This window comes from Hippocampus comes, unplaced genomic scaffold (assembly GCF_001891065.2).
Source record: "Hippocampus comes isolate QL1 unplaced genomic scaffold, H_comes_QL1_v1.1 scaffold111, whole genome shotgun sequence".
Lineage (NCBI taxonomy): Eukaryota > Metazoa > Chordata > Actinopteri > Syngnathiformes > Syngnathidae > Hippocampus > Hippocampus comes.
In genome coordinates this window covers 3,168,683-3,185,050 of record NW_017805698.1, presented here as the reverse complement: position 1 = coordinate 3,185,050, position 16,368 = coordinate 3,168,683, and the positions used below count along the sequence as shown (strand labels likewise).

The 16,368-nt window shown below is 41.8% G+C and overlaps 1 protein-coding gene across 1 annotated transcript in view; it reads left to right on the top strand.

The window, feature by feature from the left end:
- The first annotated feature begins 560 nt into the window (after positions 1-560).
- The window catches only part of trpm2 (transient receptor potential cation channel, subfamily M, member 2), a 17,691-nt gene continuing 1,883 nt past the window's right edge, over positions 561-16,368 (top strand). The window contains 31 exon segments of the mRNA XM_019882297.1: positions 561-885; positions 1,367-1,535; positions 2,489-2,669; positions 2,872-3,035; positions 3,107-3,281; positions 3,555-3,616; positions 3,690-3,890; positions 3,959-4,061; positions 4,785-4,906; positions 5,263-5,628; positions 6,023-6,160; positions 7,196-7,325; positions 7,404-7,549; positions 8,622-8,734; positions 9,356-9,454; positions 9,532-9,748; positions 10,312-10,430; positions 10,513-10,645; positions 10,723-10,894; positions 12,471-12,651; positions 12,725-12,906; positions 13,680-13,812; positions 14,105-14,192; positions 14,276-14,360; positions 14,442-14,587; positions 14,667-14,722; positions 14,903-14,932; positions 15,018-15,104; positions 15,195-15,270; positions 15,352-15,453; positions 16,166-16,279. Of these exon segments, the coding sequence (XP_019737856.1) occupies positions 728-885; positions 1,367-1,535; positions 2,489-2,669; positions 2,872-3,035; positions 3,107-3,281; positions 3,555-3,616; positions 3,690-3,890; positions 3,959-4,061; positions 4,785-4,906; positions 5,263-5,628; positions 6,023-6,160; positions 7,196-7,325; positions 7,404-7,549; positions 8,622-8,734; positions 9,356-9,454; positions 9,532-9,748; positions 10,312-10,430; positions 10,513-10,645; positions 10,723-10,894; positions 12,471-12,651; positions 12,725-12,906; positions 13,680-13,812; positions 14,105-14,192; positions 14,276-14,360; positions 14,442-14,587; positions 14,667-14,722; positions 14,903-14,932; positions 15,018-15,104; positions 15,195-15,270; positions 15,352-15,453; positions 16,166-16,279 (4,248 nt within the window). The 5' untranslated portion in view covers positions 561-727.

The following is a 16,368-nucleotide window of genomic DNA, read 5'->3' as shown; positions in this document are numbered from 1 at the left end:
CACGCAGGGACTCGGAGAACACTGTACCTCTGCACTGAAAGGCGGATGTGCAAACCAGTTGACCACCATGCCGCCAAAGGTTATTCTTGATCACGTAAAATAAATAAATTAAAAAAGTAATAAAAAATGCAACAAAGATTCAAATGTAAATCAATGGCAAAGGTGCAGTAATGAAATGAAGCGTCAGTTGCGGTGTGTCCGTTATTTAACACAGAGTACTGTTAATTTGGTAACTTGGAGCAATTAGCTTCAACACGGTATGCTAGTAAATACTCATTATTCTATTTCTGAAGCTTTTCCCACATTCAACATATTTGTATGTAACGCTTCAAACACACATTTTTAAGAATGCTGTCGGTCAAAAGTATTGGGACAGGACAGCAAGAGTGCGTAGAGGTTGCTAAACTGAAGACAAGAGCTATAAATGCATTTGACGAGTTATTTTTCATTTTTGTTTGTACAAAGTGTGTTATGGTTTCCAAGTGATGCATCTTAATTGTTTTTTTTTTTCTGGAGGGGTTATAAATCTGTGATTAATCCGCCACCAGTGATGTAATTTATTGATCCAGCGCTGGCATCCGACTCTCAGTAATGGGAGGTTTGGCAGCAGGCTCTGCTCTAACTGACATCACAGGATGAGAGGGATGAGACAGCACAAACAGGCTAGACTCAAGGAACTGTTACTGTGTTATTGCTATCACTCTTTGCTAAGCTTGCCTCGACTGCCATGGAGCAGACAGGAGGGTCTCATCTTATTCAAAATCTGACTTTGAGTGCCGGCACAGCCTTGAAGGTGGTTTCTTTGACACCTACTTTCCAGCATGTCACCTGGATCCGACAGAACATCCGCAAGAAGGAGTGCTGCTTCTTTGAAATCGGTGCCAGGTAGGGGAGCTTTTGTTTCTGAAGTCGCATGAATGACCTTGTCCAGTGGTGACTTGATGTACAAGTGTAATTTGTTCCGTGAACACTCTCCCATCTCTGATCATCTTTCCCCATTGAATGGAAATGTCATTAATCTGTTCCCAAAGAAACAACAAAACATACTTAAAGCAAATTGATTGGCTCTGTGAAAGACAAAAGATATGCTTGCCTTTGATTTATGTTTAGTTTGACAGTAAACAATAGGAGTGGCAATAAATGGCTTGAAGCCTCTTTTTTTTGAAGAATTTCTCACTCTCTGCCAAACTAATGCTTGTCGTGAAATGACTTCAGTCACTGCCACCATACAGCACTCACGTATGTGCTCGCAAGTCAAAGCAAAACTTGGCCAAACAACGTCTTTTATCTGGAAAAACTCGCAAGTTATAACTTGTATCTCAAATCACTGTTATAGTTGAATGTCTTGTTCCTTGGCTCACCTCAGAGAGGATGTGTGCATGTGCGGCTACTCCAAGAGTGAGCATGTGGCTGACGCCATTCAGACAGAGGTCATGGGTAGCGGGACCTGGGACCCGCTCACGCACATCCGTGAAGTACCCACGGATGCTTTCGGGGACATCAGCTTTGGTGGTTTGAGACAGACGACAACCAAGGTGAACAAAAACAACAATCTCTATACATACATGCAATATGGGCCCTGACAAGACCAAGGCAGTAGAATACTATTTCGGGCCTATTTGACATAATTTGTTCAGCAAACACGCCACAAGTCAAGTTTATTTATATAGCCCTTAATTGACAGAATCCCCAATGGCTTTGCTGGCCAAAAGTACACAAACATTTACAAAATCTATATTGAGCCCTCAGCTGGCCAAGGAAAAACTGAGAAACTTAATTAAGGGGGAAAAAAAGAAAAAAAACTTTGAGAAGAGATCAGAGATATAAGAACTCTAGGATAACCAGACTACAATGAATGCCGAATGGGGCAAAATTCAATTACATGATATGATGACGTAAAATATTAGCAAACAGCAAGCAAGTCCATTAATGAAATGAAGCACCACAGGTGCTTCATGACATGACCTGGGCGGTTGATGCAGAATCGTCACAGAAAAAGCCTGATTTTGGTTATCGCCACCTTGTGCAGGAGAGAGTGAGGCGGGGGGAGCGTGAAGCGGCAGTAAAAGAGACCAAGTCGTCAAGACATTTTTGGCCAACATCTTTTGATGAATATTAACACAACTTAAAACGAAATCATAAAGTGGTTGGGATAACATGATGAGACTGTACTATTTTGAGTCTGTGCTTGGAGGAGTATAGAAAATACTTTGACAAAAAATTATCATCATCGCAGACAATTAACTGAACTAGTGCGGTGGAAGTTCAGTTTCTGCAATAAGCCCCTGACAACAATGAGGCAGTAGATACTAATGAATGGTCTTTTGCTACATACATTTTGTCATTAAAATACCACACGATTTGTCTGGATTTAGTGTATAGTTAGTTATGTTAAGTTTAATGTTAGCAGCTCAATAATGCCTATGATTCTGAACAATGTCCGATATAAGTGTTATGAAATGTCTTGTTGTTATTTCTTTATCTTTAGTATGCTCGAGTGTCCACAGACACCACTCCTGAGGTGCTTTACCAGTTAATGACTGAACAGTGGAAAGTGTCTCCACCCAACCTGCTCATCTCAGTCACCGGGGGAGCCAAGAATTTCTACCTGAAAACCCGGCTCAAAAACGTCTTCCAAAGAGGTCTCATCAAAGTGGCCCAGACAACAGGTGCTGGCGTGCAACTGTACAACTATGAACAGATTAGTGGTATTCGAGCAAAACTAGAAAGTATAGCAAGAACAAAGTTCAAACAAACAGCAGCTAAACAAAATCAATAAAATACCAGCATTTACAGGGAAAAACAAGAGCATGAAAAATAAACTGCGACTTTAGTGTGAACATCAGTAAGGCCAAGAGTGATTTTGTGCAGGTGCATGGATCATCACGGGCGGAACCAACACTGGTGTTATGAAGCATGTTGGGCAGGCTGTGAGGGATTACTCCCTAAGCAGTTCCATGCAGGGCCAGATTGTGACCATTGGACTGGCAACGTGGGGAGTCATTCACAACAAAGAAGTGTTAGTGCATTCGCAGGTACATTGGACACAATTCAGTGTCACTGTCAGTCATCATAGACAAAGTCTGATTACCCGTGTTCCTCTCAGGGTTGTTTCCCCGCTCATTACCCAATGGACGTCAAGGGTCGACTTCCCTGCCTTGACAACAATCACACCCACTTCCTGTTGGTGGATGATGGCACCTACGGTCGCTATGGTGTCGAGATCGATCTTAGAAGTCGTCTGGAGAAGTTCATCTCCCAAAAGACTCTTGGAAACAAAGGTTCGTTGTTGTGGAAGTCTTTGGAAATGTTGCAATGCCAACGTTGAGATACGAAAGTCAAGTTATGGAAACTGGAGTATAGAAGTTGCGATGTGGAACGTACTGAAAGTTACGATTCTCATGATGTGGTGGTATGGACTTTGGGGTATGGGTGCTATGACAGGAAAATTCTGGGATTACCACCACAAAGTCCTTTTTTTAATGTACTGTACTGCATTTTTGCGTCAAAAATTCTAAAACTGTTTTTTTTTTTTTTTTAATATATATTGCCAGCTGTTGGTGTGACCATTCCTGCGGTGTGTGTGGTTTTGGACGGAGGAGGAGGCACTCTCAATGTGAGTTCTGTCTTGTGTCCTCATCCTCACCTCATTCTGACTTCTGACCGCGTCTTGTCCACGTCCTCCCCAGACCATCTACACAGCCATGCTCAATGACACGCCGTGTGTGGTGTTGGAGGGTTCCGGGAGAATAGCTGACGTGATCGCCCACGCGGCGGGACTACCCGTGAGCCAGGTCACCATCAGTCTCATCCACCGCCTGCTCAAGAAGTTCCTTAGCCTGGAGTACGACAACTTCACCGACCTCACGATCATTGAGTGGACCAAAAAGGTAGGTGAACACAATCACCTTTTATTCTCCTTAATTTTATCTGTTCATACTTCTACCTCCTGTGCCAGATTCAGGACATCATCAGGATGTCTCACCTGCTGACTGTGTTCAGAGGAGGTGGAGACAGTCACGGAGATGTGGATGTGGCCATTTTACAAGCACTCTTTAAAGGTGAGCTTGTACTTAGAATGCTTTTAGATGATTCCACATTGCTTTCCAGATGGTTTCCATCTCCGACCTCCATTGATATCACTCAAACAATTTCCTGGAAGATTTCCTGCTGACTTCGCTTGAGACGATCTTTTGCCACTGTGTACTTGGGAGCTATTTCTGAGCAATTGACTGGCATCGGAACCTCATTATCAAAATCTCCGGGGAAAGCGCATCCACTGTGGAGCACTAATTACGCCATTAATGGTGCTGAGACACAGCGCTTACCAACAAAGGTCTGATTGAAGAACGTTGTCTGCGAACTTCAGGAGCATTTTTATTGTCATGATTTAATAATAAATACATGTTTAAAACATGACATTTACTCTGCTCTTTATTAAACAGAACATTATTTTTTCAACATTTTTATTTTTAATCAGTAAGTTAAATCACTGCTGTGTGTTACATTTTAACTTTAACCCTTTCAGGGACAGCGATTACTGCGGTGGACAGCTTATCATGTTATCGGGTTACAGGTTATCATTATTAGGTGCAAGGCTTAAATGGCAGGGTAATTAAATACAGTTCTCTTTAATTGAATCCTTGCTCTGTATTAAATTTAAAATACAAATTCTGAACAAAAAGAGCATCACCAGCTAAAACTGTTTTGTGTGGTCCTACCTGCCAGTATTGCAGATTACCCAGTGCGAAACTTATTTCTGCACTGTCTGTTCAACCATTCAGCTTCACGGGCCAGCGCATCACGAGTAGTGGAGGGATGGCGGAGGCAGCTGGAGCTGGCTATAGTCTGGAACAGAGTGGACATAGCCGCCACCGAGATCTTCACCGACGAGAGTCAATGGAAGGTGAGTCGGCCCACATTGTTATCAAAGTGGCCAGATCATATATTTGGATTCCCATTCAAGCTGTCACTACCATAAACATTTGCTAACAATATAGCAATGATTATCTTCCATGCCTTAGGCCCAATTGTCAGTATGTGTAGGCCCATTCAAGCTGTCACTACCATAAACATTTGCTAACAACATAGCAATGATTATCTTCCATGACTTAGGCCCAATTGTCAGTATGTGTCGGCCCGTCTTAACCCTTTCATGCACCAATAATGACAACCTGACAACATGATAAGCTCTCCACTGTAGTAACCGCTGTCCCTGAAAGGTTTAAACGCCATGTTCTACATTTTCATCCCATCCTCCAGTCCAGTGATCTCCACTGGGCCATGTTCTCAGCCCTGGCCGGCAACAAGCCTCGGTTTGTGAGCCTCCTGCTGGAGAACGGTGTGAGTCTGAGGGAGTTTCTGCAGAGCGAAGACACTCTGTGCGAGCTCTACAAGCAGCTGCCCAACTGCTTCTTCTTGCGCAAGCTGGCCAAACGTGTCCACGCCTCCTGCCCTCGGAGGAGGAGAGTGTTCGCCACCAGAAACCGTGTGTGCTCATCACAGAGCACGGGCATCGCCTTGAGTCACGTGTCGGACGAGGAGCGACACTTGCTGGGTAAATTCACCCAACCAATCTACCCGCCCCCCACCATGATGTACCACTTTAACATGGAGGACGCAACATCGGTGAGACACTCACTCCATCATCTACTGTTTCATTTGTAATGACTTCCCACTCATCCTATCTTCACATTTCAGAAGCCACTTGAAAGGGTAGAAAATCACATTTGAAGAAGTTTGATGAATGGCACTGCCGAGAATGATCTAGTGCAGTTCTGCACCACTCCATACTTAAACTAGTGGTGTGTGGATCCATCCAAATGTTGATTTGATGGATACCAACTCACCATCAATATCAGATTGATACTGGAGTGATGAGCTCATTACAGTAGTTTAATTTTTGCTGTGCACCTGTGGTTTCATCAAACAGCTTCTGCCTCAGTGCCGAGCAGGCACAATTTTCTTAGACAAAATCATTTCAGCAAAGAACATTGCTTAATCCCCTCCACCATCTTTCTAGCTGTCAAGAAGCTTGTCGGGTTCTCAAGCTCCCCTCAGGGTGGACCTCGCTGAGGCCCAGAGAGACCCAGCCAGGGACCTTTTTCTTTGGGCTGTCGTCCAGAAAAATAGAGAGCTGTCCGAAATCACCTGGGAACAGGTAAGCGAGATGACAGAAAAGACTATATAGCAGTTATACCCAACCAATGGCCCTCAGTACTTTAGTGTGTGGGAAATTGTCCAATTTCACTTAAAAGGGGACGTTCAAGAAAATGACTTTGTATACATTCGACTAAATTCTATCCATCCATTTTCCAATACGCTTATTCTCACAAGGCTCGCGGGCGTGCTGGAGCCTATCCCAGCTGTCTTCGGGCAGTAGGCAGGGTGCAACCTGAACTGGTTGCCAGCCAATCACAATCATTCTATCTCAAAACCAATTTGCAATGCACAATCAACCTGCCATGTATGTTTTTGGAATGTGTGAGGAAACCGGAGCACCCGGAGAAAACCAACGCAGGCACAGGATGAACATGCAAACTCCACACAGGAAGGCCGTAGCCGGAATCGAACCCTGCACCTTTGCACTTTGATGTACTAACCAGTTGACCACTGTGCCGCCCTCGACTAACTTACCTTGTTGAAATAGGCCGGTTACGTTTTCACCTTCAATAGTTGACAATACAATGTTAAAAAGCAGGAGGTATAGTCAATTATTGTTAAGATCTTGAATTAATTGATTGAGATCTTGGGGAAGAAACAGGTACAATGTTGTCATTGAGGAACGTTAGAGGAACATTAACAACAATGGCAACAGATTCGGAAACCCAGATATTCCCCATGCAAGGCTTTATTTAAGAGATTTTAATGTCATCAGCTCCAACAATGATAGCAATTGCGTTACATCATGTGCGAGCCTTAAAAATACACCAGCTTGTGACATTCACAAATTCTCTAATCTAGACAAAGTCTACTCTGAAAACCATGCAGGTAAAATGTATAATTTCAGATGCTATCATTAGCTAATTTAACATTTTGTTTAGTCACTTCACGTTAGCAAAGCTATGGGACACGATTCATTTTTACTTGTGCACTTAGAGTAACTATATTTCAGAATATTTCCTGTGGTTGTTGGAAAACACTGTCCCATACCGTGTAGCTATCAGTTAAATTCATTGTATGCTGATTTGAACAGTGTACAGACTGTGTGTCCGCCGCTCTGGCCGCCTGCAAGATCCTGCGAAAAATGGCAGAGGAGGGCAGCGATGCGGACGAGGCCGTGGAAATGCGAGACCTGGCTGATCACTTTGAGATGCACGCCATCGGTATGACTATACGTCACGCACTGAGGAGAACCAATGTCCAGAGATTATTCCATTGTGTGTGTTTGTGTTTAACTGTAGGTGTGTTCACCCAGTGTTACAGTGGTGGTGAGGAGCGTGCTAAGAGGCTGCTGGTTCGCGTGTAAAGCAATTGGGGGAAGACCACGTGTCTGAGACTAGCGCTGGAGGCTAACTGTAAAAGTTTTGTGGCGTTGTCAGGTGTCCAGGTAGAGCCAACAAGCTTTGTATAAAACACTTGAAAGTAAAGCTTGAGTAAAAGTACAATGACAGAAAAAGGTTATGTTTTATCTATTGAATTCATTTCAGTGGTTTAGTTAAAGAGCTGTGTATTGGCTAATGAGCAAAGTTAGCTCGAACATGTTGCCATTAAGTTTACGGTATGCCTAAAAAAAAGTGCACGATAACTAAAAGAACATTGACGTTTTTACTTCACTGGATTAATATCAATTTACGGAAGCATGGAATTGCCAATGTGGAGTAAACAGTTTTTAACTGGGCTATTTCGTTTGAACGTAATGGAAACTCGTTCAATCGTCTTGGTGAATTCATTCGAACGTCTTGGTAAAGTCGTTTGAATGTACTGCAAAGTTGTTCGAACATATTCATAATGTTGTTGGAATGTCTTGGTAAAATCGTTCCAATGTATTGGAAAAACAAAGGCTAAATTCTAAAAAAAACATGGCATTTTCCCCGCATAATGCCACGAGGTTGACTTGTGCATGCAACAACTTTAAAAGTGGACAGGGTGAAATGCATCAACAGTGAAAATTAAGTGAGTAAACATCGTTTATGTAAAGTGCTGCTGACATTGTGTGTTCTTTCTGCATGGTTAAATTTTTATTGTCAAAAAAATCTAAGATAATTGGCATAGCTATCCCTTTTTTGTCAGTTCCACACTTATATACAATACCCTGTGGCATTGTTGGAAAAATAGCATCTGGCCTACATTTTACCAACACGTTCCAACGTCTTGGTCATTCCAGTGGTTGCAGTGCATTCAAACAACATAGTCCAGTCAGAACTTTTTACTCCATGTTGGCACTTCAATGCTTCTGTGTCAAATACTTAAAAACAGTAAAGAAGCATTCGGACTCTATTACATTATGAGACTGGAGCCAATAATAGCACAAACACTTCCATAATTTACTGTGTTAACACCTGTTGCTCCTCAAATATTGACAAAGCCATGCCCAAATTAAGACTGTGGGGAATAAAAAAACAAAACAAAGTGTATAGTATATTGCTATGTGTTGTGCATCCGTGTCCGTTTTCCAACAGGCCCTGCTGACTGAGATCTGGTGTGGTGAACTTTCAGTGGACAATCCTGTGTGGAGAGTGACGATCTGCATGATCTTCTTCCCGCTTATCTACACTGGCTTCCTGACCTACAGGTGACCCTCACATTATTGCAGCAGACCAACATTCGGGATTACGCTGCAGTGATCTGATTGGATATTTCTGGGATACTATTTGTAATTTCCATCCAGCGGCACTGACAATCAAATTGTGATTTCTGGATAGGTGTCCCTCAGATAGTATGCAAATATACCACTATTCTAGGCTGAGGGCTGACTGCAATCTGATTGGCTTCTTGGTCGGTTTTATAATTGTCCAATGAGGTCATGACATCATTGCTTTTCTGTCCAAAATGTCACTTTTAAAGGTAAAGCACGGGACTAGTGGTGACATTGTCGACGTCACAGTTCTGAGGTTGGGGTTTTGACTCTCAACTCCGGCCTTGCCATGTGGAGTTTGCATGCTACGGAATATATGTTAGGTTACTGAAGACAGTAAAAGTGTAATTCTGAGTGTGACTGATTATTTGTCAATATGTGTCGGGCTACTAATCCAGTGCGTACCCAAAATTAAAATGGGATAGGCTACAGATCACCCTAATCCTAATGAGGACGTGTGCTCTTGAGAATGGACGGATTGATAGTTGTATACTGTAATATGGTTTTCCTTATGGACCAAATCCATTATGTTAATGAACCTTTCCCCATCCTTACAAGACCTGACGAGCTAATCCAAAAGCAAAATGAGAAAAGTGAGGATATCAAGACGGTGGCAAGCGTCACGGGAAGTGTGCTCCGATCAAAAGCTAAAAATCCGTGAGTAAATATTTATGTCCATCACTACATTCCATTGGAACGTATACTGATGATGGGCCCTATTATCACCCCAATAGTGATCTCACAACCATGAAGTCTCTGAACTGCTGGTCCAGACTGGCTTGCTTGTACAGCTCGCCACAGGTCAAGTTCTACTGGAATATCGTGTCCTATTTCGCCTTCCTTTTCCTCTTTGCGGTGGTGCTAATGATGGACTTTCAGACCATACCCTCCCCTGCGGAGATTCTGCTGTATGTGTGGCTCTTCTCTGTGGTGAGCGAAGAGGTCCGGCAGGTAAGAAGTCCGCTTTATGTAGGCTTTGTTTAAAGTAACATTTTGACATTCTTAACTATTGTGCAAGTATAAACAAAGCATAATCAATGTGGAATAAAAATGAAACCTACGCCATCTGTAATGAGAAAAAGGAAGATGTTGGCAGAGCGAAATTGTCAGCTTGTGCTGTTTTAAAAACTAAATCAATTTTGAAAAAAGAAAATACTCAAGACAAAATGAAAAATATCTATAATGAAACATCCCAAACTATTATAACCCTGATTTGAAGCACCCGTTTTGAGTGAGTTCCAGGGCTCATACTTTGATTCAGCCCTATGATGTACTTTGCCCAAATAAACCCTAATCGGAAGCAGGTAGCCTAGACAGTTTTCTTTCTTTTTAACAACTAGGGCGGCATTAGATTTTGGTGGTCAATTTAGATATCATGGAGTTTGAGATGATTGGAGCTTCAAATTAATTTATTATATTGCTCATATTGTACTGAGTAGCCAAAGCCTTGTGTAAGAAATTTGGGGTGTTTTTTTTTTAATCTTCCGCTGTACTTTCTGTCTTTTTGACCTCAGTTGTTTTATGACCCTGATGGCTTTGGGTTCCATAAAAAAGCCAGGATGTACATCAGAGAACTTTGGAATATTTTGGATGTTCTGTCCATTGTCCTCTTCATCATCGGCCTTGTCTTTAGGTGAGCTATCATGTCCTCCAGGGCAAACAAACTGTTGACTCCAGGCTCATCATGGCATCTCATCATCATTTGTCTCCTCAAGGCTAACAACCAAGCTATTCTACGCTGGCAAGATCATCCTCTGCATCGACTTTGTGGTCTTCTGCTTGCGTCTCATGGCCATCTTCAGCATCAGTCGGACGCTTGGACCTAAGATCATCATCGTCAGGAGGATGGTAGGAGGATCCAGATATGACATATTCCAAATAGCAATGATAACAAAGCAACTCACCAGCATCATATTTCTCTCGAGATGATGGACATGTTCTTCTTCATGTTCCTGCTGAGTATCTGGGTGGTGGCGTATGGCGTAGCCAAGCAGGGCATTCTGATCCACAACGATAGGCGACTGGAGTGGATTTTCCGGGGGGCCGTATACGAGCCCTACCTCATCATATTTGGCAACGTCCCCACCAACGTTGATTGTGAGCAAACACGACAAAAACCTTACTCCAAAACCACTTTTTTGAGGGGAAAGTAAAAAAACAAAAAAAAAACAATACCATCTTGGCGTACTGTATTACCAAACACAGCATCATTCAAATTGATAGGTTACTTTATACTGCTGTTATATACTGTTGCGTACCAATATCAACTTAACACCTCAATATCATGTTTTTTTCTCATATTTGATAGTGAGAGTCAAGAAGAGGTACAGATAGTTGAAGTGTCCAACATACAGTAAATAAGAAATTGACACTCAAGCTATTTTTGACACTTTGGATTGGTTAATTATTTGTAAAAATAACAAACCATATGGGGACTGACCATTAGTATAATGTTATATTACTGCCAAAAGTGGAACTAGCTGTTATTTTTTTTCCACAGTTGTAGTGTCAAAGAGATCATTGGTTTGCAATGAAACAACGTCATAATCCAAGGTCTCCATGTATTTAGTAGGGGTGTGCAAAAAAAAATCACTAAACTATTGGGATTTTATATGCCAAATTCAATAAATCGATGTCAAAATTCAAAATCAATTTTCATGATTTTTCAAAAAGCAAAGGTGATGTGACCACTTTTCTCCAGCAGATGACAGCGAGGAGCTAATTTGTTGCGGTCAGTCAATGGCCTTCAGTATTCTGCAGTCACTCAACGTCATTTGAACGACTCAGTGGCTGAGCCACGCAGTTGGCTCTTTCTGAAATAAATGTCAGAAAGAGTGACTGACTTTCATTGCCTGCATTGATTAATATACATGATTCAACGTATGTGTTGTTTATGGTTTATATTAAAACTTCAGTATTCTGCAGTCACTCAACGTCATTTGAACGACTCAGTGGCTGAGCCACGCAGTTGGCTCTTTCTGAAATAAATGTCAGAAAGAGTGACTGACTTTCATTGCCTGCATTGATTTAAATACATGATTCAACGTATGTATTGTTTCTGGTTTGTATTAAAGATAACATTTAAAAAAAAAACTTTATTTGTCTCACAATGGAGCAATTCCCACTTTACAGCAGCAAAACTATGAAAGGGAGAAAGTAGAAGACAAAAAGTATCTCAATAAATATAAGCATATTAAAAATGGGTAAGTGGGGGTGAGTCCAGGTTTTCAGGACTGTCTATTCAGTAGCCTGACAGCAGGAACGAGCGGCAGTACCTCTCCTTCTTGCAGCACGGGTGTATCAGTCTCTGGCTGAAGGAGCTGCCCAGTGCTGTCAGGGTGGCCTGGATGGTCTGTCCATCATAGCTGTTAGCTTAGCTAGCATCCTCCTGTTGTCCACCTCCTCCAGAGTGTCCAGGGAGCAGCCCATATTGTTTAGAATGTTATTAGAAAACAATGTTTTGTTAGAGGAAAAAGAAAACAATAACGGTGATAATGAATCGCAAATCGCACTACAGTTGTACTAGTAATCAATAACCATGATATAAATCTAATCGTCACACAAGCAAGTGAATCATCACACCCCAAGTATTTAGGGTGCGGGGAAGAAACATCAAATCTATTTTGGTTGCGCTGTTTTGGCACCATGGAACCATGGGATTTGCCTATTTCAGATTCAGAATTTGACTTGGACTCCTGCAGCATGAATGGCACCGACCCCTTGAAGCCCAAATGTCCTGTGTTGAATGAGAACCAAACCCCGGCCTTCCCTGAGTGGCTCACCATCATCATGCTGTGCGTTTACCTCCTCTTTGCCAATATACTTCTACTCAACCTTCTGATCGCCATCTTCAAGTAAGTCCTCCCTCCTCTTTGTTCGCTCAACTGTGCTTGTGAATTTTACAAACTCTCTGTCTGGCTGCTGCAGCTTCACTTTCCAGGAAGTGCAGGACAACACAGACCGTATATGGAAGTTCCAAAGATACGAGCTCATTAAGGAGTACCACAGCCGGCCCGCTGCCCCTCCCCCCTTCATCATCCTCAGCCACCTTTACATCTTCATCAGGAATGTGCTTCTTTGCAGGCCACCACTTAAATCACGAAAGTTCAGTGAGTACAACGCCACACATTCAGGTTTATTGTGTTACGGTTTCACTTCCGACTCAAATGGGATACTTGATCCCCCCCCCCACCCCCTTATTTGAATTTAAATGAATGTTTTATACCAGCACGGTGGAGTAGTATTAAGCACGTACGGTATGCTTCAGATTTCTGAAATTCCAGGTCTCAATCTGTTTGTAGGTTGTTTTCTTTTGGTACGCCGATTTCCTCCCACATTTCAAAAACATCCATGCTAGATTCTCAACTCAATTCAGTTTCATTTTTAGTGCACTACGAAGCAACCACAGCTGAAACAAAGTGGTGTTAAAAAAAAAAACTAAACAAAAGACAATTGACAGTAAAACAACAACAAGAAAGTTAAAAAATGATAAAAACTAATAAAACTAATGTGCACTGGGAGTTTATTCAATATTCTGGACTGGAGAAGCTCAGAGAGGTAAAATTTCAAATCATATAGCAGAATCTTAAAGTGCATTAAGTGAGGCCAGAATAGCAGTAATGTGATCCATCTGATGTGTTCCAGGTAAGAGGCAAGCATCAGCATTTTGAACCAAATAGAGATGTTTCAATAAGGGCACACAAACTCCAAACAAAAGACGAATGTTACAGAAAAATAAATACATTCTGTCTTCTTACATTATATTATTTGAACTAGAAAGTCGCCCGCTAACTAACAAACAGAGCATCACCCATATAAGATTCCACTTCACTTTTGTTAACAGCGTGGGCCAATATTTTTCTCATCTTTTTTTTTTTTCCAGGGACTGAACTTCCTCACATTGAAGAAGAGGAGCTGCTATCGTGGGAGGCCCTGATGAAGGACAGATACCTCCTATCCACTCAGCAGCAGCGGAGTCAGACCATGGAACGTTGCATCGTGGACACTGCGCAAAAGTACGAACCTCTCCAATCTTGAAATCAATGCATCCATTTGAGCTACCTGATGTCGTTTTTACATTTTTACAATTTTTTTTAAATTGAGAATAAACCAATTTTAACCCAATTTACGAATTATGAGTGGACCTAAACCTAACCCTCCATGGGGAGAACTGGCAAACTCAACACTAAAAGCGCTGAGCCGAGATTCGAACCCACAACCTCAGAACCGTGAGGCAGATGAGCTAATAACAACTGTTTTTAAAATTCATAAAGATGAGTCACGTTTTCGACAATGTATGTTCTCCAGAGTCAACGCCATAACCGAGAGGCTGGAGCGGGAAGAGGAGATTAGCTCTGCTATCTTGATTAAGCGTCTGGCCCGACTGGAGGAGCAGGTCGTGACCCCATCTTTGCACAATGATACGAGCAACACACCTTATGTCCCATTGTATGTTGATACATTGAATCCTACCTGCAGGTTGTCCAGTCAGCCAAAGGCCTGCAGTGGATCATGGAGAGTCTGAAGTCCAAGGGCCTTGCCTGGAAAGAGGAGCAACCACTGCGTCTGCTTTCAATTTTTTTTCACCTTTTCAATACATTTCATATCATTCATTTCCTTACATTGATCCTGTCTTTTCCTTCAGCGATACTTCCAACAGGGAAGGACTCTTCCGAAACCCTGGAATCTGTGGAAGAGACAGACGGATTTCACGTCAAAGCCCGACAGTTCCACTATCCAAACAGCAAAGTCACTCGCTTCCCTGTACCTGAGGAGAAAGTGCCGTGGGAGGTATTCAGCATTTACATTTCACCCTCTGATCCACACTGCACTGCTTCCAATTTTACTCACTCATTTTTTTTTTTTTTAGGTCAGCTTCACCTCATACACGCCTTCATATTTTAGCTCAGAGGACAATGTAGACGGGTACGTTTTATGTTATGACACTTGGAGAGGAGGGATGGGTAGAGAGGAAAAGAAGCAGTAAAACAGGCCAAAATCCACATCTGAAATCCATTATGTCACATGACATACATCACATATAGCAATCTAGCTGAATGACCCCTGCCTTTTAGCTACTTGATTCTATTGTTGTCTTCCTCACAGATCAGACACTGAAGTCTTGGAAAATTATAGGTATGGTGTTTAGATAAATGGATGTTGATTGATGGTCCGGTACGGTAAACCTAACATCATGTATCTGACTGCCTTTTGACACTAGAAACCCTGGAGGCAGGACTGGCATCAGAGGTCGGGGTTCACTCAGTCATCTTGGTCCAAATCTGCAAGTAGACCTCGTGATTACACGGTGGGTCTATTTCAAGAAAAATAACAGGACTGTACTCTCAATTTGTGCATATAATAATCAGAGGGCTTACAGTATATCTTCTTTTTCTAGTTTGCGGGACAGTGGGCGCTCAGTTTTGGAGTTTCTGGCAGTTGAAGACAAGCAGCAAAAGATGGTTCTACCAGGGGTGAGTACGGCTGTGCTTTTTAACCTGGTAGTAGGTCACGTGACATTGAAATGACGCCCCACATTTCACGAACCCCCGCAGGGACCGGTTGAATCTGCAGAACGTCTGCCATCCGCTCTGATGAGAACCATGGGCGAGAGCTTGTATGAAAAATTATGTGAAAAGATAGCGGAGGGAATACTGGTAGGTCTATTTCAACACTTTGTTGAGTAAATGATAATGTTTCTAAATGTGTTTCTTGTCATTTAAGTACAGTAGTAGTTGAAAATTGTCAGGGTTGGAACTCTACTTGTCACCAAGAATACAGAAGGAACCAACTCAATACATCCTTCTATTTTGGACAGTCTACAATAGTTCTATAGACATTTTACTCAAACATACACAAAATAAAACTTTCTTTTTATAATATTACAACTTTAAATTTAAAAATGTGTTATTTTACCTGGAAAATATATTTTTTCAGTTTCAATATGAAACTTCATTTTCTCAAAAATATATTACTATTTTAGCAATAGTACGACTTTCTGATTTATTCCCCAAATTTTTTTCTAAATTTGTAGCTAAAAAAGAGCCAACTTTTTATCTCAACAGTATACAACTTTGTCGTATTATAACGTTTGTTCTAAAAAAAAAAAAAAATTCACTTTATCCTCATACCATGATTTTAATCTTGAAAGTATACTTTTATTTTGAAAATAAACAACTTTCTTGAAAACATACAACTTCATTCTTGTAATGTTATTTATTTCTTTTCATATTACCACTTTGGCCCTGAAAATCTACGACCATTGTCATAATATGACGCCTCTAATCTTTTCACGAAAATACACGACTGTCTTCTTATTTCTTATTTTATTCTTTTTGCCTTTGTTACTCTTATTTGTCACAACTTCAGGTGTTTGAAGGTTACGTGGATGACGTCAGAAACACAGACAACGCCTGGATAGAGACTACCGTCCTCAACCTTCACCTTGACTCAAGTGAGGATTCGGAGGATATCGTCAACATGGTGAGAGCCGCCATCAAACATTTTTACGAGGTGTGCCATCAAGCGATAACCTGACCCATTTCTTTCTCCCCCCCCCCCCCCCCCACCCC